The 23,262-nt window shown below is 36.2% G+C and overlaps 2 protein-coding genes across 2 annotated transcripts; one reads left to right on the top strand and one right to left on the bottom strand.

The window, feature by feature from the left end:
* Positions 1–23,133, top strand: acsf2 (acyl-CoA synthetase family member 2). Its single transcript, XM_066663227.1, has 16 exons — positions 1–134; positions 1,035–1,230; positions 5,102–5,230; positions 5,336–5,389; positions 5,714–5,832; positions 6,900–7,062; positions 7,384–7,479; positions 7,687–7,838; positions 8,692–8,783; positions 10,214–10,290; positions 20,649–20,756; positions 20,890–21,041; positions 21,794–21,935; positions 22,070–22,180; positions 22,296–22,364; positions 22,759–23,133. The coding sequence occupies exons 1-16, from the start codon at positions 28–30 to the stop codon at positions 22,807–22,809; spliced, it is 1,818 nt and encodes a 605-aa protein (XP_066519324.1). The 5' UTR covers positions 1–27; the 3' UTR covers positions 22,810–23,133.
* chad (chondroadherin) lies at positions 11,763–17,799 on the bottom strand. Its single transcript, XM_066666028.1, has 4 exons — positions 16,756–17,799; positions 14,638–14,801; positions 14,341–14,487; positions 11,763–13,121 (listed from the first exon to the last, which is right to left on the bottom strand). Exons 1-3 carry the CDS (start codon positions 17,536–17,538, stop codon positions 14,346–14,348), a joined length of 1,089 nt encoding a protein of 362 aa, XP_066522125.1. The 5' UTR covers positions 17,539–17,799; the 3' UTR covers positions 11,763–13,121; positions 14,341–14,345.
* Positions 23,134–23,262: the final 129 nt, after the last annotated feature.

Below are 23,262 nucleotides of genomic sequence, written 5' to 3'. Positions count from 1 at the left end.
TCAGGTTTTAAAAGCTTTGGACCGAAAATGTCGCCGAAGATTTTGGCAGCTGTTCGCACCGCTGTTGTGCTTTCTAAGACCGGGAGAAGTGTGACAAAAGCACGGATACCGACTATAACAGTTCAGCCTAACTGGTAAGTAGTGAAAACCACAGACCGTAGAGTCTGCACAAGTCTAATGACCGCTCCTATAAAGAAAAAAAGGTATCAGTGTAGCATGTGTAAATGCTGCCATATCTGTTGTTGTTTTGGAGATTTTGAACCGCAACTCCCTTCCCTGGTCTAATTTTGCACTTCCTGTTCATTTTCTGCAAGTATCAGAAAATTTTCTGCAAGTATCGGCGAGATCAGGATATTCTGGGGATGTTATGAAATGTGATGGGAAGCACAAATTTAGGGAAGTGAAACCCACGTAAAAGATCAAATTTCAGGACTAAATTCGACGGAACAACCGTTAAGAAACCTCATACTTGAAAAATAAATCTGTCCAGGGCTGAACAATAGTATAAAAATGAACCAGCTGCAGAGGCCTCAGCTCTGGGCAGTGTTCCATTTTGCACGCTGTTATGTTCTTTACATGCTCTTAAGGATTTAGTGTTCATAACAATAGTTCAAAACGTCTGCCTAATGAAACGTTTAACACGTAAACAAAGGCACTGAAGTCTAGAGAAACACACTCAAATGTTCAATTCGTGGGTATGCAAGAAACAGAAAGGCTAGATAGTCTTTAAAGGAAAGTAATTAAGATTACATAAAAACTCAACTGTAGGGGTCACTGCATGTTTCGGATAGACCAATCCAAGTTACATACGTTTCAGCCACTGAATAAAGTTCTTATTTCTTATTAAATGTTTTAGAAGCCATATATAAATATATAAATTAAAATATATTTATTGAAGTTGCTTTCATGCATTTTGTGTGCCTAATAAAACTGCAAAACACTTTGCTTTTTTTTTTGCATAAAAATACTAGTCTTTTTTACTGAAATAATTTTCAGATCTGTAAGTTTCATATTTTCCTTTCCAATTTATCCAGTGCCATCCATGTGGATACTCCACCCAGCGTGCCGACCTTGATCACCAGCTATGCCCATGGTGTGTCCTCCTTTCCTTTGCTGTCTCGTACCGTGGGTAAGACCCTGCAGGACACAGTAGAGCGCTGCCCTGACCAGGAGGCTGTGGTGTTTATGCAGACTGGCATCAGGAAAACCTTTGCTCAGTTCCAACATGATGTGAGTAGCCTTCTTTTAATTGTTTAGTATTCTGGCCATACTCATATGGTATATTCATATAAGTATCTGAGATTTTCTGTGCATAAGTAATCAGGGAAGTCGCAGGAAAATATGAAACAGTACTCCAAAACTAGAGTTCAAAATGAATTTAAAAAATAGAGTGGCCTCCTGACAGCTGTAAATGATCTAGTAGCATTGATGTGTGTCTGAAAGGATGTGAAGATGTTGTTACTGAGAAAACAGTATAGAGGGAAAAAAAAAACATCCAGGCAAAGAAGTAGCTGGTGCGCTTAGAACAACTGACTGGCCAGACCATGGCCTAATCTCAAAGTAGGTTGTGAGAAGCAGAAAGTGTAACCAAATTCTTAGATTTTGCCCCTTTATTTAATTGACAATTGGAAAATGTAAGCAGATATCCTGAAAAGTCTTAACTGGTGTATAGATGGAGTACTGTAGAAATTCATTCATTCACTGTCTGTAACAGTTTAAGTGCTTCTGTTAAATGTATATTTTATCTGTTTTTTCATCCTAAAGCTAAAAATATATTTGACAGTATATTAAATAAATGAAGCATAATAATTTATATTATTTGGGTAGTGACACTAACCTGGAAGTAACATTAGTTATCATGCTGGCGCAGCAGGTTTTATTTCAGTGTTTATTTCTGCAACAATGCTAAGATAATGTCTACACCAAAAAAATGACAGATGTGGTTTATTGTTTGACTGAGCATTGCTTATTGGCTAATAACGGATGTAGTTTCTGAATTTACATGTATGACCTATACATTATATCTTTAAAAAGTATATATTGTGAATTAATGTTAACTACCTGAGGATGATTTAGCCTGTCCTCCCGTTTTTCTGTTGGGTCATGACCTGTGAAAGATTCATCATTTAATTTGCAATGCCAGGCCTCGTTCTACTTCTGTGGTAACTTTTGTTGGTAACACGATGTACATACATTGTGTTAAAATTTGACCTTTGCTTGATTTTGTGATTTGTGTCTAGAACTACAAAGTAAACATGACCAATCCTTTAACTCCCAGTTCAAAGGTTAGTTGTGACATAGAAGCTGATTGTATAATATGTACTTGAATGAAGAATGCACATCAAGGATTTTAAAGGAGCATTCTGTAGTACTGACACCAAGCGTTTAAAATTGGAACTATAATACAAACAGTTTCAAAACAGTGGAGTGAACTGTCTGTCTCCTCCCGCTCCTCCCCAGACGTGAAGCTCGAGCAGGTTTGCCAGTTTGAGGAAAACTGAACAAACAAGCAAGAGACGAGTTTAAGAACTTTGGACAGTGACAGCTAAGAAGAATGTGCCACAATCAACATATTTACACAGAAATGTGTTAATCATTTCACTAATATATATATCTACGTAAGAGAAAGTCAAAAAAGTGAAAGAGCCATTGACATTTCCTTGCATTTACAAGCCTTTACTGTTCAAGTCCACATTAAATATTTAGATTAGACGAGGCAGGTGTTACTTATCGATTTTATAATAATAATAAATGTCGTTTAGGAGGCAGACGTTTGCTTCTTATTCACAATTTTCATAGTCAAACATTTCATTTCAACTTGCAGGTGTCCATTTACAAGTCTTATTGGCGCTATTCGCCAGATTCTTGAATTCTCTGTTCCACATTAAGAGCTGAAGCTACTGCTATAGATTTTGAAACTTCTGAAGTGACTGATATTCCACTTTATACGTTTAAATCACACAAACCAATTGTGTGATGTCACTAAACATTTACCTACATTCGCTGCAATTAAACAAATTTACTGTCTAAACCATCTTAACATTTTGGACTAGACAAGACTAGTGTTATTTTCCCATCAACCATAGGGTGACCAGACGTCCTCTTTTACCTGGACATGTCCTCTTTTTTAGACTTAAAAAAATATCCGGGTGGAATTTCAGAAATGTCCGGCATTTTGTTTTTCTAGAGCTTACATAGAATTTCGAGAAGCGTTTCGTTCCCAAACTAGTCCCGCCCTCCCCTACTCCGATTGGTTCGCTTGAGTGAGAAGGGGGAGTGAGAATTGGACGGTCTGACTGTAGAGATACCGTTATTGGTCGATAACCTTCTCTGTCCACCCCCCGTATTAAAGAATTTAGTTAAATGGGTCAGTTTAAGGGTCTTATTTGCGTTCCAGCTTCTTTTTGAATGTTCATTTCCACCATAAACAGTTATGCGAAGCTAAAGCTAGTGGTAGGATTTCTAAACAAAACTTGTTTTGAAACACTTCTTATTTCCCATTTTATCCATTTAAAACACACGACCAAGTGTTGATCATGTCACTAAAACATCTACCTACTAGTGAAACGCTTATATTTACTGTGTACTAGCTACCAAGCTTGATTTCTCTGTTCCACCTTAAATAGCTGAATATGTGAGGCTTTTCAAACACAATTCTTACACTCTAATTTGTTTAAAACACACACACACACACACACTATGGGGAAGCACATGAATCTGTCTCAATTTTTTAAAAACATATAAACAATGGTACTTACACGTTTCAATCTTGTTGTTATTAACTTTTTCGTATAAAACACACAGATTACAGTCCTAATGCCTTTCAAATATCACTATGGCGTTTACTCCTTTTAATCTATAAATAGGCGTCTGTACTTCTATATTTTTAAAGAAAGTTTTTGCTGTTCAGGATAAAATTAGCCAGCTCTGGCTCTGTTTGTGTTGCTGCATCTAAACTGCCTCCACGTTTTAAACACAAAACCAATATTTCCTCTGATTTTACTCTGTCTCTGGTCATGGAGATTTTTAGAAGGCGCAGCAGGTAGTGTCGCAGTCACACAGCTCCAGGGGCCTGGAGGTTGTGGGTTCGATTCCAGCTCCGGGTGACTGTCTGTGAGGAGTTGGTGTGTTCTCCCCGTGTCCGCGTGGGTTTCCTCCGGGTGCTCCGGTTTCCTCCCACAGTCCAAAAACACACGTTGCAGGTGGATTGGCGACTCGAAAGTGTCCGTAGGTGTGAGTGAATGTGTGTGTGTCTGTGTTGCCCTGTGAAGGACTGGCGTCCCCTCCAGGGTGTATTCCCGCCTTGCGCCCGATGATTCCAGGTAGGCTCTGGACCCCCCGCGACCCTAAATTGGATAAGCGGTTACAGATAATAGATGGATGGATGGAAGACACTGTTTGTAGCTCTGGGCACACAGTGGACTGTAAAATGATTAGACAGAGGGCGGGACACATGCAGGACCTCAGAGGGCGGGATCTGTGAGCTTCACTCTGGACAATGCTGTGAGAGGCAGCTGTGTTTTAGCTTTGACTGTTTCCTTAATCTATGATCACACACTGGACATTTTATGACTATGTACAGTAAATATCTAACATATTGCCCCTTTAAGCACAGACAAATTTCAGATTTGCCTCCTTATACATTGTTAGTTGCTTTTTTGATGAATTTGCTCCTTTGAAAGAGTCAATTTGTCTTTTAAGCTAGTGCTGCCAAAAATATAGTTTCCTGAAATGCAGTTATTCCTACATATATTTCTGAATAATGCCAAAAGTTTTATATTTGTTCAAAAAACCCATGTTATTCTGAGACCCAGAATGGTTGCTGGAAAACTACGTAATGGTGTTTTGTTAGACAGTCTATTTAGTCTGATTTACATGGATATACAGTATAAATACATTTTCAGATAAATTAGTATTCGTTCTTGAGATATACATAATATTTATGTGCCTGCTTTTTACAGCTCTGAACATTTCTTTTGATAGTTAGACTAATTTAGAAGTGAATCTAGTTTTTTAAACATTGTCCATACACAATAGCCATACTAATTATCAAAATGTAAAGGGTAATGCCCCAATTAATTAGTGAAATGTTTTACTGCAGGTGGATCAGGCAGCAGCAGGTCTGTTAGCTCTGGGACTGAAGAAAGGAGATCGATTAGGGATGTGGGGACCCAACACATATGAATGGATTCTGATGCAGTTTGCCACAGCCAAGGCTGGCATCATTATGGTGAGATTTGTTTACTACTTTCATATTAAGGTTTTGATTGCTTGTTTTAACACTAAGTCTAAACAACAAAAATATACTTATTTATATTGTTTTTTTCCCTTATAGATCTCAGTGAATCCAGCTTATCAGCTGCATGAACTTGAATTTACCTTAAGGAAGGTAAAGTTGGTTTCTACACTCATTTGACTTTGACTTTAAAATCTCAGATTAAACCATTTAAACCATTTTAGTATTTGGTAGTGTTTGTCTGTGACTGGTTTCCTTTAATCAAGCTTTACTGTTTTTTTATTGTTATTATAAGTGTATTTATGAGTTCTGTTTTATCTTCTGTGTTTTTTGTTGTTCTAATAACATGTCTTTGTTTTTTGATCATGTTGTACAGTTCATTTTTTTTAATATGGCAATAAAAAAATAAGGCTGTTAATTTTACTTCCCTTAGTTTTGTGCTCAGCTTTTGCTAAAACATCTTCTCCTTTGGTTTAGGTGCAATGCAAAGCAATTGTATGTCCGACACAGTTTAAGACCCAGAAATACTATGACATGTTGAGGCAGCTCTGCCCTGACATGGAAACTGCCGCCCCTGGGGAGATAAAAAGTACCAGGTGCAAAAACACTTACATAATACTACACACCATTCCACTCACATTACATCCCAGTTGGCCCTCAATGTGAGACTAACATATAGACTATAGTTATATAGTTTCCTTCGGATTTTAGTTCTGAGAAGACTGCATTATTTAATCCTGGATTGAACTGACTAGTTCCAAAAGTCACTGAGCCATTAAAATACTACTACATTCCTAAGAACTTTGTGGCTCCAGATTTTTTTTTAGTTTTTGTCTTCACATTGCATAATAATTGGACCCATAAAAATGTTTTAAAAAAATCTTTCAAGATATTTTGTTAAATTAGCTTAATATTGGAATAAATATGTCTGGAATAATTATGAAAATAATCACTTTTTCATTGCATTAGCAATCCACAAACTGTGAAATAGAACATCTCAGTGAAATCAGCAAACGTGGGATAAATTGACACGTTGATTTTTTTTCTGCTTCCTATGTGGAGTACACTAGGATTGTCCCTCTTCAATCTCAAATCTCAAATCACAGTGTTTGTACATGTGCTACGATGAGGTTGATTGGAGCCAAATACACACAATAAATGCAGAGAATGAGTATACTGTTTTAAATTTGCTGAAAACTATTCATTTTTGCCAAAGCAGCATTAAAGCATCTAATTTGGTTGTAAAAAATTATGAATATTAAATGTAGTCAGAACGCCCTGCGAAGGACTGGCGCCCCCTCCAGGGTGTGTTCCCGCCTTGCGCCCAGTGATTCTGGGTAGGCTCCAGACCCACCTCAACCCTGAATTGAATAAGCGGTTACAGACAATGAATGAATGAAATGTAGTCAAATATGACATATAATTAAACACCACCAATTATCTAAAACATAAACTAGTATTGTTATTTACTCTTGCATACACAGTTGCATGAAAAATCAAATTACATTTTTTGTTTTGACAAAGTTTAAGAATATGAGCTGATTACCAGATGATAATTTGAGATTAACTTCCTGTTGTAAAAATATTGTTTTCCTTCTTACAATGTAAATAAAATTGACTTAATTTTATGTTTGTCACTACTGTTCCTACATGGTGTGTGCAGATTGCCAGACTTGACTATAGTTATTGTGACGGACAGTAAGCAGCCTGGGACACTTCACTGGAACGATCTGATGCAGGCAGGGAACAGCCAGCACCTTCAGCAACTGGAGGATATCCAGAAAAAACTCTCATTTGACGACCCCATTAATATCCAGTTTACATCGGTACTGAACAGCATATTTGTCAAACCAATATATTGTCATTTTCCACTCAAAAACATGTATCTGCATTTTTGTGGAATTTTAATTTACTACATAATTTGAACACAGCAGCGGTCCTTTACATTGTGTGAACATTTCATGATGAATGGACCAGTAGAAATGCTCCAAAATAAAATCTTTTTACATTGAATTGCATTGAAATTTAAGAATTTTTTTCCTTCTCTTGTAAAGTCACTATTTTGGAGATACATGATTTTGATTGGACAGGAGTGATATTTACCTTGAAATTAAGATTCAATATAAACATAATTTGTCTGTCTCAAGGGAACTACTGGACGTCCAAAAGGAGCCGTGCTGACCCACCACAATATTGTCAACAATGCTTATTATATTGGTCAACGCGTGGGATACGAATGGAGGGTGCGTGTGTGCATTATATCTGTGATAGACTCCTTGAAGATATTATTTATGAAAATTAAAAGAGTTATTGATTTGTACAGTGTATAATATTTTTGTAGATGATTTTAAACCATAAAGACCACACTTTAAAGTTTTTGTTTTGAGCTTATACATGTTATGGATTTGCTTTAACAGAGATTGTCTTTTATTTGACCCTGTTGTCCCCAGAAAAATGTAAGAGTGTGTTTACCAGTGCCACTCTATCACTGTTTTGGATCTGTGGGTGGTGGGATTGTCATGGCAGTACATGGAGTTACTCTGGTTTTCCCCTCCACTGCATATGATGGACATGCCAACTTGGCAGCCATACAGAACGAGAAGTATGACTAAACAATGTTTTTCTCTCTCTTTCTTGGTGTTACCTCCAGCATGTGGATCACATCCTGTTCTCCAGAACTAAAACGTTCAGAAATGTGTAGTGATATATAATGTGGAATTTCTAGTCTCATTGTCTTGAATGTTTAATGTTCATTTTTAAAAAGATTATATATAATTCTATTTCTTAAAAGAGAAATATTAAAAAGTTTGAAAAAAAAATTCTGATCAATTAACTTGTTGAAATGTTTCAAATTCTGAGAGATAAGGTTCTAAATTGTGCTGCTCAAACCTGCCCAATTTCACAAATGAGCACCAGGGTTTGAACTTAAGAGAGCCAGAGTCAGTCAGAGTCAGACTGGGTCTGAGTTTGTGCTATGCTAAAAGCTAACTCGAGGCTGCTATGTTCTCTTTTTCTCCTTAATGTCGGGGGGCTTCTTGTTGGATATTTGTGTTGATGGAGCTGAACTTGCATCCTGCACACAAGACACTGTGAGCTCTGTGTGGTTACCAGAACTGCAGAACAAGCTTCCAGATTGACTGCCTGATGGTAGTTTTTTATGTCATTTTTTTGCCAGGTCTCACAGTGGCCTACGTCATAGAGATAGTCTGAATGGTAACATATAGTCTATAACTGTTACTTGCTGCTGTAACACTGAATTTCCCCATTGTGGGACTATTAAAGGATAAAAGGATAAAAGTCAGGAGCATCACAATTTTAACAGCACTACTGACAAAGCCTGATGACACACCAGGGTACTGTGGCAGTCTGATTGAAAAAAGACTGTTTTACACTGATGACTATCATAACTTTGTTTGTTATGATAATGTTACCATATTTTTTTCCTACTCTTTCAGGTGCACATTTGTCTATGGCACTCCAACTATGTACATAGACATGCTGGGTCAGCCTGATTTGTCCACGTTTGATCTGTCATCTCTTAAGTCGGGTGAGTCATGGAGTTCAGTCTGTTAAATATCTAGGATCTGGTGTTGGATCCATGCTAATATTCCTTATCCATTTTTTTCCATATAATATGACTTAAGATGTAATAAATTCTAGGAGATCTTCATTTAGAATTTAGGGGATTTACAAATACACCACTAGCCATACGTCATATAAGGTTTGTAATATTAATTACAAATTCAATTTGTGTAATTGATTTGACATTTGGCCTGCAACCACTTCCAAAAACATTGGAACAGTAAAGTATTTACCTACTTTGTAATGTTGCCAGTTCTTTTCTCAACACTTAAAAGACATTTTATGAAGGAGAATATGAAGTGATGAAGTGTTTCAGGAGTTATTTTGTTCCATTCCTCCTGCAAACACATATTTAGGTGTGTAACTGTACAGGGTTCTCATTGACACTTTTTACCTGGATAGTCCACTTCTGCAGCTATGCCTTTGTAATGTGTGCAGCATGTGGGTTTGCACGGCAGCATATGTTGCTCTAATATCTCATTGTACTTATCTGTATGAATGCTGCCATTATAAAATCAACTTTTGGATTTGTTGCTGATATCACTCTGGACAGTCCTTTTCATCTTTGGCCTAGAGCACACTGCGAACCTTTATTCCAAAGTAGCTCTGAAATAATGATTAGCCTGAACACAATACACATCCGTCATAAACGCCTCTGGAAATGGTTAAAACAGGGCTTCTACTTTGCACAGTAAAACGATGTTTGTGAATATAACTCTGTATCATAGTGTATGATATAGTTTTGACTAGTAATCCATTGCCTATGTGGTTATGTGAGGTATTGATGGATGGTTCTGAGGTGCCATCTGAGGTCTTGAAAATCACAGGTGTTCAGTTTAGTGCCCTTGCCATTTAAACACTGAAATCCACCCTGATTTTTGACTCATGTAACAGTATTATGCACTATAGATGGAGGAATATGCAAATCCCTTTCAATCTTTAGGGAACATTGTTTTTAGTCATTTAAATAATTTTCTCATGCATTTGTTGACTGACCCTCTGCCCATTTTTGCTCCTCAAATACTCTGTTTTTGTATCAATTCAAATTACTTTCACTGTTGTTGTTTTTTTTTTTTATTATTTAAAATATTGTTTTACTCATCCTCAATTTTCCCCTTGTCTCCTTAAGCAGGCCTGAAATACAACAATGTATGTATATTAACAAATACAACAAAACCAACCATATAAAACATGCATATATTATTTTTAGATTTTATTCATTCATTCATTATCTGTAACTGCTTATCCAATTCAGGGTCGCGGTTTTTAGATTTTAGTATATTGTATTTTTTATATTTTTTTATTTACATTTTCTCTAAATTTTCTGATTTTGCTTAGTACATAGTATATGTGAGGCTTGACACTTATGGAGTATCTGTTCTTTTTGCCTGATAGGAGTAGTAGCTGGCTCCCCTTGCCCCCCTGAGGTTTTGAGGAAACTTATGGAATTCATGAACCTAAAGCAAATAACTGTGAGTACTGTTTCCATCTCCAGAAACAAATTATTACAATGTGTATATTCTTGATTTCATATTAATCTCAGAAAATAAATTCTGTTTAGATTTAGATATGATATTTCTTGGTTTATAGGTAGTTTATAACCCTAATGTTTCAGGATGTAGGGTTTATGTGTGCCTTAATGGATGTAACAAGACATATATGTGTAGTATGTTTTAAATTTTTTTTTTTTTTAATGTTGATAAGGATTACAAAACTGAATGTCAACATTCTACACATTTGTTATTGTTTTGAAAATAATTGTTTTGCACCAGCCAGAACGCCTGGTCTTGCTCTAAACATTTAGAGTAGAATATCAATTATGAATTTTAGAAAGATTTCTTTGTATATAATATCACAAATATTGAGAATAAATATATAAATGGACACTAAAGTAGTTCACTAGAGGGAGACAAAGGTGTGTGTGTGTGTGTAAAAGCCAGTAAAAAATTTAATGTAATGAAAAGGTGTCATTTGATTATTTTGCTTAAGTAATAAAATGTTTTTCTGAGGAAGTATATTTTAAATTTAAGTAGAATAAAATACATAATTACATAATGTAAAATTAACTATTTACATAACAATCCATAATTAATCACTCACCATTAATACAATTATTTAACTAACCATGCATAACACATAGTCAGCAAGACAAAGCCCTGTATACATTGCACATTAACAGGAAAATCACAATGCTAAGTTCAGAATGGCTCCGTATTCACTATTCCCTATATTCCTCACTATATAAGTGCACTGTTATAGGGAACTAAATTCAGGAGGATAGTGAAAGATTTCAGACACTACCTCATGCAGGTTTTTAACCAAACAATGCAGTGTATTATGGATATCTGCTATCTACTTGTGTCAGCTAGTGTACATATGTTGTACACTATTTTTTACAGTGCTTTGTGGGATTGTTTACGAATACTGAAAATGATCCACTGTAGTTTTGGACACTACTACAAAATGGGGGAATCCTAAAGTAGTGCAGTATATAGTGCATAGGGCAAAATTGTTACACAGTGTTATTTATTATACTGATGTTGAGGTAATAATCAGAACGATAATTTAACTTACATTTTAACAGCAATTGCAAAATATCCCTTTTCTTTTGGTAATATCTTATAGCTGTTCTTGAAAATGTTTGTAAATAATACCATTAGCACACCATAATACCCACATACAGGATGTGTGTCATCATTATTCTTTCTTAAACTCTTTTCTTTTTTCTTTTACCCACAACACATTTGATATTATTAATATAATCTGTTAATAAGGCCATAGATTTTCATTTTACATATAATGCACATCATGTCAATATATATATATATATATATATATATATATATATATATATATATATATATATAATGTGTGTGTAAAGGGTTTTTTGGTGTGCTCCAAAGAGAAATAAAACAAAAAACTAATCTGTAGTTTAGGTGCTGGACTTTTATTTAAAATGTAATACAGATGACTTATTACATACAATTTGAAGTAACTACATAATACTGTGCCATGCAGTTGTTTGGTAATACCTATATAAAAATATCCCTTATGAAAATGAACATTTCTTTGAAAATAATGTAAACTGTTTTTTGATAGGATGTCATCTCTGTTTATTTGAATGAAAAAGCACTGCAAAGCAACAGGATATGGAAAAGTGTAAGCATGTGGCACAGGCTTAAAAATGAACAGTTTATTTTACTCTTACTCACACATCATGCTCGATGTACATATTTCTTCCTCTCCTCTTATTGTGCACATGCATCTATTTTGTGCATTCAGCATAATAAAGGTTTGCTTTAATGCGTATTTTATGTAACTTGCATACATCATGAGACAGCAATACTGATAACCTCAATTGTCTCAGAAGTTAGTTTAAGGTATGCCAGTTTATACTCTTATTGAAAATTGTTGTGCCCCATTTTTGGTCAGAGGTTGCTTTCCTGGGTCTGGGTAATTGCTTAGATTCAAGATGGAGGAAAGGAGTTATGTATGAGTATGTATAATTCATATAGTTTTTTCCATAAGTTGTTGGGTCAGCTGAACACACAATAGATACAAAAGCTCATTTAAAACTGGCAGAGCTACACATACACCATATGGCCTTAAGTTTGTGGACCTGCTTGTCAAACAGTTCTTCTGAAATTAAGTTAATTATAGGATATTTTTACTTCTTTTTTTATCAAAAGGAAGAAACATGGGCTACTACTATTTTGGGTAGGTTTTATATTATTTCACGCACAAGGGATTTTGATTGAGGTTCTCATTTAGGATCAGAAATGCCTCTCCCAATTCATTCTAAAGGTATTGGCTGTGATACTGTCCAAAGCAGCAAATGTACAGGGTCTTATCTTGATATCACCATTTTAGTCAGTGTCAGGAATGAGAGTGTTATTATAGGCCTTTAAAAGTAATGCTCATGGAACTGAACTGAGTGAACTCTGAGAAAGTTGGACTATAGCAGGCTTGTCTGCTTATCTGAAAGCTACAGGAAGCTTACCCTTTCCTCAAGATGATTACAGATGTTGCAGAGAATGTGTATCAGGCTCTGTGTGAGTGAAGTGATCTTTATACATTGTTGGATCTGGATTTGTGAATTATTGTCTTCAGATGTGTTATTAATCATTATGTTTACAGACCTTTTTGCTTCTCATTTTACTGAGAATACATTTAATGTGTGCATATCTGTGCCACTTCATAGAATTTATAAGAAAGAAATGTATGGAGAGTCCTGACATGGAAAGTAGCAATGCTTCCCTTCTCTGCACACATAGCCAGTCACCTGGACAGGCATCTGCATCTCCTGTGGAAAGACACAAAAAAGGGTGCCAAATCAAATAGCCAGTCCCTGTGCTAGACAACATTTTTTTTGGATTATTCTATGGTGGCTAAAGTGGAAAGGCACGGACAGGCCCAGAACACAAGGTATAATCCAGAGATCAAAACAAGTCAGTAGCCTAAAACCATATCCTGACCACAATTATAACAGCAGCATTTGCTGTTTCAAAATGAGTGGAGAAGATATATGGCAGGCTGACAAATATTCTGACCTTTGTTTCCTTGCCAATTTTGTGAGATGTTTTGTTGAAAGTACAGAAGGGCGATCTGAAACAAGCTACAGTAAGTTAGAAAAACCTGATTACAACTTAATGCAGTAAAAAAGCCAGCTAAAAATTGTCCCCCATTCACAAATAATGTGTATTAGATATTAGATGTCATAGACTAGTTGTTGGCTACTATCTTTTGCCAGTTGTATTCTACTGAAAGTAGCATTATCTAGTTATTTAATTCTCAACGTTTGCACCTTCACTTGAAGTCTTAGGAATTGTTGCACAGTCCTAAGACACAGACTGATTATTACAGGTCTTATAATAATATCCTAATATAAAGAAGACTTCTAATATATACATTTGAAATAATTTGGTTTTTAATTTTAAGTTTGAAGTTGTGATTTTTAAAACACAGCTGCAGGCATAAAAACTGTAATAAACATATACATTAAATACTGAATTTCAGAATATTGTTTATGCTAAGTTTTGGACCGGTCCTGCCAAGTTCTCAGCATTTGCATTTAACTGTTTTATAATATAAACGTTTACAAATCAAGATTCCTGTCCCAGTGCAACCCTGAACAGGATGAAGCAATTACAAATACAGAATGGATTAATACAAAAATGCCTCTGATATTTCTTTTTGAATGTCAGAATTGAAACTTGCTTTGATTCACACATATTTTTACATTTAGTGTCATCTATAATCTCCAGTGTGTGTGGATTAAGTGTTGAATGGAATGGTTCTGAGTGTTGTGGATTTTAAAGCTTCCTTGGGTATCTAGAAAGGCGCTATATAAGTGTAACAATAACAAAAAATATATAAATAAATAAATAAATTCACTGCTTAAACCTACATTTAAAAAAAATTAAAACCATTAGTTCACTTTGAATAACATCACACAACGAACCAGTAGCAGGTTTCGGTGTAACATTTTCTTAGCTCTTGATAATTTATAAGCATTCTGTTACCTTTTTTAAAGCTGTGTTCCCTTTCTGGCTCTCTTCTGCTTTCCTTTGCACTTTTTAAAAACAGTACTGTCTCTTATCTGTTTGCCTTTCTGATTTGGAGGAGATGCACAAACTGCATCAATATGACCACCACTGGTGTCCATCCACCTAGAGATGAAAAGATATTTTAAAGTAATTTAGGCAGTTGTCTTGACCATTTTAAGACATGTAATTAGATTTGTGTAGTATTGCACCATTGCATTTAAACTTGATCATATGGTGTTAAACATTTTTTGTGTTGTTGTATTTGGCCCTTACTTTTTAAGGTTTGCCAACTGGCAGGTGCAGCTCCATGGGTTGTTGAAAAGAGTGAGATTCTGGATAGAGGTAAAAACCAAACTGCTTGGTAGGTTCTTCAGCTTGTTGTTCTCAAGATGCAGATGCTTCAGTGCTGTTACCCCTTCAAAAGCAGCAGTGGAGAACTAGGTGGACAGAAATTGTGCTCCATAATTAATTTCTCCAGACTTTTTATCTGCTAACACGGAAAACATGGTATGACATTAGCAGTGCATTTTTAATAATGTTCATAATTTGCAAAAATTGCAGAATTCTGTGTTTTGATTTGAGTTTATAATGCTTGGTTGTCTGTCCTCCTGATGTGGAATTTCTCTACTATTTACAGATACAGCCCATTTCTTGTGTCCGTGTATAGAGAATGTGAATCTTTATTTAAAATCTCTACTACTTGCAGTTAGGCCTCAGTGTGTTGTTTAGATGGAAAGGTTATTTCACATGAAAGAGCCCTCACATGCCTTCACCTGTGCCAAGGCTTATGTAAACCTTTCTGTACTACCAACCCAGCTCTCCATTAAACTTCATAAGCAACTGCTAAGATGTTAAAAACTGCACTAAGGTGCTAGGTGAGCCATTCTGCCTTGATGGCATGAAGGTCGTTCTTCTTAAAGGAAGAAGGTGGTTCTCAGCCAGAGACGTTGCAGACGGGGTGTATGAGTGGGAGGGTGTTTGCATGCGTTATGTAAGTCCAAAAGAGATGCGCTTATTTAGGAGACTTTTTGTAAATTTCCACTTGAGGGAAGAAATTGGAAGGCTAGAGAGCTTGGTAAGTTGAGGCTATGGAAGATGGATCATTTCCAGTGTAGAAGGGTTGTTTTTGCAACTTCTTTCTCACTTGCATCAATGAACACACTTGCCAAAATGCTTGCAAAGAGGCCAATTGTGTATTCAGGTGTGGCAACTACAGCCTAAAAATACCTCTCTTCATGGCCCTTGGAACACCCTGTCACTATTTACCTGTCTCCTAACCCTTCCTGACCTGTTTACCAGGTGCCTCATGGGGAGAAAATCACCAATCTTAAAATAACACTTGAAATTACTGGACTGAGACAGATTTGGATAGGGGCCACAAAACATACAGATGCTAAAAATATACATAGTATGTCTGCCACATTACTTTTTTAAATTGCCTCTGTACGTTCTGTCATGAATGCTGCATGGAATATACATACAATATGCAAATCCGTAAGATTCTAACCACAGTGGAATTAAACAATACAATATGCAAGTAATTTGAGATTTATGATGGCTTTTTTAAAATACTACACTTATTGATAATTATACCTGCACTTGTTTTCATCTGGTCCTTCAGTGCCAAAATAAATGGGTGAAAACCATAATGGAATAACATTCAAAGGTACTGGGTTTATTGCATGTTTTTTGGTCCACACCAAATCCCTGTCTGTGTTTTAACCCACAGAGCTAAATAAGGCCCCTTTCTTGTACTACTGCAGAAGCAAAAAATGGTGCAAATATAGGATTGGGTCAAAAAGAATTAAGCTTTTTATATTCTTTTTACTTTCAAAGCTTCTTTACTGAGACAGTAGTGAGGAATCCTACTGGTCTTCAGGGTAACAGGAGGATATAGAAAATATCAGGTAGATTTTATTATGTGTGGATGAGATGTGTAAATGTATGCAGTTATTGTACAAGAGCTTCAGAATCTGAAAACATGTTCTGATTAAATGTGCACAAGGCAAAGCTGCACAAAACCAATTGCAGTAAAGTTTTTTTTTTATCTTAAATATATTTCCTGTAGTATTAAAAGACATTGTGAAAGTTTATACTTTAATTATTTTTATACTAATAACCTCATCAACTGAGAGATATACGGCATGCATACTTTGTGTTTACACATGCCTGACCACAAGGAAACCAAAAAATAAACAAACCATCATACAGCCAGGATAGAGAGGCTCCTCAGTGGAATAAAAAAATCTACATAATTAACTTTCCTGCAAAATGTGTGATTTTTCTTTCTTTTTTGTATGCATTGTATAGCTGATACTTTCTTAAAAAATAATTAATTATAACTGTCCATAAGTCTAGCCCAGCAAATATAGCAATGACAGAGGATCTCACCTTTTCCAGTCCCATATCATTGAGGTGTAGTTTCTCCATGTAGCGGCCAAAGCTCCGAAATGCATGATCAGGGATGGAGCTGAGTGGGTTCTTTGACAAATTAAGTTCTTCAATAACACGTAGTTTGCTCATAGCTAGAATGGGATAGTTAGAGAGCTTGTTTTGGTCCAAGGTAAGAACAGCCAGGTTCTCCACTTCATCAAGAGAGCCAGGCTGCATAGAACTCAATTCATTGCTACTCATGTGCAGCCAACGGAGGTCCTTTGCACCTGTGAAGGTGCCTGGTTGAAGGTCACGGATTTTGTTGTTATCAAGTTTCAGAATAAATAAGTTCATCAAAGGGGAAAAGATGCCCTTAGGGAGACCTGAGATGCGATTACCATCCATGTAAAGATATGTGAGCTCTGTTAGGTCTTCAAATGCTCCAGATTTGATGGTGCTGATCTCATTGTTGGACAAGTAAAGGTAAATGAGGCTTTTGAGGCCTTTAAAAGCCTGACTGCCAATCTCCCGGATTTGGCAGTGTTGCAGATGTAGGGAGATGAGTCCCTTCATGTCGCTGAAGCCTCCGGTGGGGAGTATGCCCAGGTTGTTTCGTTGCAAGTTCAGAAGCCGTGTGGCCTCAGAGATGCGAGGAATTTTCTTCAGGCCAGCATTGTCACAGATAACATGCTGAAGGTCACCATGACAGTGACATTGGTTGGGACACTGGCTTTGGATACTTACTATAAATGTGGCAAAAACCTGTATGCAGAAAACTAACTGGAACCTTGCATTCTTCATACTGACCCTGTTCCTGGCAGTGTCTTGCTTCTGTCTGTTCTCTGTCTGTTCTTCTCTAGTCTTCTTAAAGCATCTAACAGCAGAAACGAGTAGCCAAACAGCAAACAGGATTTTCACTAAGCCCAGATGTAGAAAGAGTATGTGTCAGAGTGCTGAAAAGGAGTAAGAGCAAGAACGAGAGAGGGTGTGTGACTTAGAAAAGGAGGGCAGTGCAAAAAGATTCACTTTGGAACTTTTAGAGAGAAATGGCAGTCATCTGGGTGGAGCAGTATTTATAATATTTACTCATGGTGAGGAAAAAAAGTGTTTTTCCTTGCCCTCAGGTTTGACCAGAATTTATTATTTTTTTTGTGGTATAGACTCCTTGAGGAAGTGAGGTATCTTTTGAGAGTTTAACTCTCTACAGGCATGAAATGAGTGTTTTACTTAAATCTTAACATTTTCTGGTGTTTTTGTTGAAATATATACATTTTGTGTCAGTTTATTCTTAGGTTCCAAAGTACAATTAATTATTCCCTCCCAGGGAAGGGAGGATCCCGTTTATAACTCATGATTCCATTTGTTTTTTATAGCAAGCTCTTTGTGTTACTATGCCTATGAAAAACAGTCTGGACTGCTGTATCCTGAACAACAGGATACGTGTAAACATTAGCTCACTCATTTGTAGAAAACGAGTATAAATTGTTTATCCACAAAATTAATCCTCAAGTAAAGGGTTCCAGTGTCATCATCTCCTCCACACACATTCTCATCAGTTTGTGAATAATGCAGTTAAAACTGATGTCTAACAAAAAAAAAACTACTCTGAGAGCTGATGTGGAAGAACACACATCATTTTGTCAGCTCTTGAGAAGTTAAAAGAAGTCTAAAGTGAGAAGTAAGACGTGTGTTCTGCCAGACCTTCCATTGTTTTTCAGTCAGCAGTAAGAGGAACGCGAGTCCATCCTGTGTGGCTGACTGTTTTATAACATATAATCATTGCCAGATGTTTGGCTTGAATCAAATCACAACAATGGAAATGAGCTTTTCTTTTCTTCTGTGAAAGAAAAATCAACAGTACATTCCACTGCACAAATGTCTCGCATTTCAGATATGTACAGTATTCCGTAGACTTAGGAAGAAAGCAGAATGGTCATTATCCCAACTCCTTGTAGCACTTAACATGATTGGTTCTAATGACTCATCCCTACTAAATTAAATTTGGATTTCTGTTAAGGCACAAATAGATTTGAACAAGCCACTAGCTATCAATCTTGTCCTTCCATTTGACATTACAGTAATGACAGTAATGGGGAGGCAGTCATTAATGTCGGTCCAAAAGATGCATCCTTGAGAGTAATTTACACTCATAGGTAATGCAGTTTGTTTAGGAAATGTCATAAACTGTCATCTATTTTTCATGCAATATTTTATGTGACTCAGAAAGGTCACAGTGCCTTTCCTCTGAGCTTAAGAATTCAGACCTTAGATTTAAATGAACAAGGAAAAATATATGATAATGGTAATTTTACAGTAAGTTGTGTTTTATTTCATGATGTTAAATTGTGAAACACTGTTACTGACATTTTCATAGATTTCATATTATTTAACATTGAACAGAAATATAACAGCTAGATTGGTGAATTAGTTTGATTGAGTGTAAAAAATTGTGATTTCAAAATTATGATTTGTTCATGAATTGAACATTGATAATCTGTATTCCCTACAAAACTTCCAAAGCAGGATCGGTTCAATTTAATTAAAAAATATTATTAAAATGAATTACTTAAAACCTGCTTTTTAATCTTGATAATATTCTTTTTAAAAAATAAATGAACATGGTGTGAAGCTGCAGGCTTGAGCTACAAGGCAATTAAAAACCACTGTACTCCCTCTGTGAGCTACCATGGGTTGATTAAAACTTGCTTGGTCTGCAACACTAGCTACTCCTGGCCAAATAATACACACTAAACCTCCTCCACAAGCAATAATACTTGCTCGGCCAGCTCCACAAGCAACCACAGGGCAATTAAAACTAGCTCAGCATGCTCTGTGAGCTAACAGTGGTGCACTTTAACCTCAGTTAGTACACAAACCCATAACTCACCAGTGTTTTGAGTCAGTTAGGCGCAAATGAAAACAAGAGCTCTTTTCTAGGCCGGCCCACTTGTTGCTAGGGCAAAAAATACAACAAAGGGAAAATGTTGTTCATTGCTTCATGAGCACATTTCTTTTGGACTTGGCCTCATATCTGTCTGTTTTCAGTTATGGCAGCTGCTCTCAGGGAAGGTGGAATCTAGTGTTTGCTCAACAAATGTAACATTTTATTGGGAAAATGTACCTCTTGGCATTCAAAGTATGTATTTATACCAGATCCAATCTTGATTCGATCTTGCAATGGTCAGTCAGATATGGGGTTAATGCCAGTAATTAATTGCTTAATCATTATGAGATCATAGCTTTACACTTCTAATCAGTTAAACTCAAATAAAATATAATTCTGTATTATTAAAAAAACAACCAAACAAAAAACAACAACTGCAATTTAGTTTCTTGATGAATGTGCAATAATTAGTTGGCAGTTTGCTTTTCTAAATATGTTGTTGGACATATGTAATATATAGTTTTAACATTTCTAATCTGTTTTTAGTGAAATATTTTAAAATCTTTGTAAGGGTATTCAAAGGGCACATGATGCAAAGCTAGCTTAAATGTTTTTCTGTTGGAGAGGCCAGTGAGGGACAGAGGTGGGGAATTGTGCTGCAGATGAGCCAGTTCTCAGATGTGCACCACATACCTCACCTGCCTTCCAGCCCTGAATCCCCTCCATGCTGACACGGCAGACTGCCTTCCTTTCGGCCAGGAGACTGTGGGTGGACATAGCACCTTTACCAGGGCCTGCTGAATGAAAGGTGTAAACATCCAAGTTAACTGTCTCTTCTCTGAGATTTGAGTTTTGCAGGGTATGAAATACAGTATTTTTAATAGACCATAACAACACAAATTCAATGCGTGTGTGTATATATATGTATATGTATGTATGTATGTATGTTGCATTGTAATTTCCTAACTGCAGACAGAGAAAACAGAGAGAATGTATGCTTTGATTTTCTCTTTTCTAATCTGAATAGAATGCATATGGCACCACTGAGAACAGTCCTGTGACTTTCTGTGGTTTCCCTGTTGACAACTTGGAGAGAAAGTTAGAGACTGTTGGATGTATTCTCCCTCATACTGAGGTAAGTACATGTCTTCCAAATGTGTTGTTAAATTAATGTATAACGACTTTACATATTTTAGTCACTTTGGATATAATAAGTCTGTAAGTCTATAAGTGTGCTTGTTTGTCTAATGACTGGTTTGATTTGTTAGGCGAAGGTTGTTGACCCTACGACAGGAATCGTTGTTCCTCTAGGAGCACAAGGAGAGCTGATGATAAGAGGATACTGTGTTATGCTGGAATACTGGCAAGAGGAGGCCAAAACCAGAGAATGCATCACTAAAGAACGCTGGTATAAGACTGGGTATGTTTGCCTGACTTTTAATAAACACTGTTAATCAGCATAAAAATATGTTGTTATGTAGCACTTTTCTTGTGCTACGCTGTGTTATGAATGGCTCCAGGGTATCTTAGTATCAATATAAAAATCACCATATAGAATTTACTCTATAGTATAGAATATATATGGAACCACGACCCTGAAATGGAAAAGCGGAAAAGAAGATGTATGTATGTATGTATGTATGAATATATATGGAATGACCGAAGTACACTTCACTGGGAATTCAGATGTGATGGCTTAAACAATACATAGTGTACAAGTTGTGTAAGAGGGACCAATCCTTTGCTGTCCAATTAAAAACATGCATCTCCATTTTTGCTGATTTTTAGTTTACTACATCATTTGAACATGTCTTTCACATCATGTGCAAATTTGACGATGAATGCACCAATAGAAATGCTCAAAAATTTCTTGGCATCTTTTTACATTCGCTTCCATTCAGATCTAAGAAGGTTTTTTCCTTCTCCTGTAAAGTAGGGAAATGTTGGGAACTGGACACTGACAAAATACCACTGTGCTATGTTCATATGGGACTACATCTTTGTTTTACTTGTTTAAATATGTGGCTGTCTAATGTTTTTACAATGTTTTATGTCAGTGCTTATGCCTGCCATAAAATAGCACTGGGATGCCCTAGGTTAATTGGTTTTGATCATTTAAAATGAAAACTGCTGCACTTAAATTGACATCCCATGGTCATTCATCTTTTGAAGTGATATTGCCAGTTTGGACAAGTATGGCTACTGCAAAATAGAGGGACGAATTAAAGACATGGTAATTCGTGGAGGAGAAAACATCTATCCTGCTGAAATTGAACAGTTTCTTCACACACATCCTAAAGTCCAGGAAGCACAGGTGAGTATACAAACCTAAACGAGGAAGGGATTTTCAGTTATCAGTTCCTTTATTTGCTTTTAGCACTAAAAATGGTAGAAAAAAGTATACATGATGAATCTGAATCTTCGAGGTACTGTTTTCTCTGTTTTCAGGTGATTGGGGTGAAAGATAAGAGAATGGGAGAAGAGGTTTGTGCCTGCATCAAGCTGAAGGCTGGACAAGAATGCACGGCTGAGGAGATTCGTTCGTACTGCAAAGGCCAGGTTATGTTCATTCAAGGCTCTACCACCTGAATAAAATATTAATATTCATATAAGGAATAACACATACAAACAAATGTTTTTCTGATAGTCTAATTTACTTATTATTTAATTGCAGATTTCCCATTTCAAGATTCCACGTTATGTGCTTTTTGTTAAGGACTACCCTCTTACTGTCTCAGGCAAGGTAAGTGTGCAGTGTAGGCACAAAGAACCCAAAGAAAAAGGTTTATCTGAAACTGCAGGTGAGCCAGAAATATTTTTCATCCATATATTAGACCTGCAGTCTGCTTAAATATCATCCAAATATTCCCTGTGGTCACCGCCCCTTTTTATTTGCTTTTGTGGACACTTTGGAAAAAATGTTAAAAATGTGAGAGCGGCATTTATTTGAGCCTAATCACATCGATTCCTAGACGGGAGAAATCTGAACAATTTCCCTGTCTGCACAATATCCGTTAAAGCAGTTTCTGTCGTTAGAGGCACCAGTTTCTCCGGCACTTCTGCTTTGTGGTTTACTGTTGAAGGATTGAATCCTTAATAGCACTTATAGGCTGATTCTTTCCTTTCACCTTCCTCAGATCCAGAAGAACAAACTGCGAGAGCAGACTGAGAAAGAGCTGGGACTGTGAATGGAAGGAAATCTGTGCTTTATTTTTACCGAACAAAATGCCAATTCCACATTGGCCTGAACTGTTAATGTGCCACTTCATAACCATTGGACATTCACTATATGTTACATTTGTAGACTTTTATTCATGTTAAATGTATCCTGTGATTCACCAATAGTGGTTAGAACATTTAAAAAGAGATGCAGATACTTATACTCATTAACTAGTATCATGAAGGATGTTTTATCAGTCAGCAATGAAATCCTTTTTTATGTCATGAATAAATGATTAACAATTTACAAAAACACATTTTATGTGATGTGAAACACTGTACTATTTGTACAATCAATATAATTTTATAAATGGCAAGAACGTCTATGGATTGCTTATTCTCTTATTTTAATTATTCATATATTTTCTCAAGCTATAGCTTTTTATAGCAACATTGTGTATGTTTTAACTGCTTGATCTGTT

Source organism: Hoplias malabaricus, chromosome 3 (genome assembly GCF_029633855.1).
Source record: "Hoplias malabaricus isolate fHopMal1 chromosome 3, fHopMal1.hap1, whole genome shotgun sequence".
NCBI lineage: Eukaryota > Metazoa > Chordata > Actinopteri > Characiformes > Erythrinidae > Hoplias > Hoplias malabaricus.
Note: the sequence above shows the minus strand (reverse complement) of the source record. Positions and strands in the feature narration are given on the sequence as shown.

What these genes read in the sequence shown, in the direction of transcription:
- chad (XM_066666028.1), bottom strand. Translation starts at nt 17,538, where the DNA reads ATGAAGAATGCAAGGTTCCAGTTAGTTTTCTGCATACAGGTTTTTGCC. An exon ending in ATGATATGGGACTGGAAAAG is followed by an intron (nt 14,802 to 16,755) that starts GTGAGATCCTCT and finishes CTGTCCACCTAG; the next exon opens with TTCTCCACTGCTGCTTTTGA. An exon ending in CAGTTGGCAAACCTTAAAAA is followed by an intron (nt 14,488 to 14,637) that starts GTAAGGGCCAAA and finishes TTTCATCTCTAG; the next exon opens with GTGGATGGACACCAGTGGTG.
- acsf2 (XM_066663227.1), top strand. Translation starts at nt 28, where the DNA reads ATGTCGCCGAAGATTTTGGCAGCTGTTCGCACCGCTGTTGTGCTTTCT. An exon ending in CCAAGGCTGGCATCATTATG is followed by an intron (nt 5,231 to 5,335) that starts GTGAGATTTGTT and finishes TTTCCCTTATAG; the next exon opens with ATCTCAGTGAATCCAGCTTA. An exon ending in CTCTTACTGTCTCAGGCAAG is followed by an intron (nt 22,365 to 22,758) that starts GTAAGTGTGCAG and finishes CACCTTCCTCAG; the next exon opens with ATCCAGAAGAACAAACTGCG.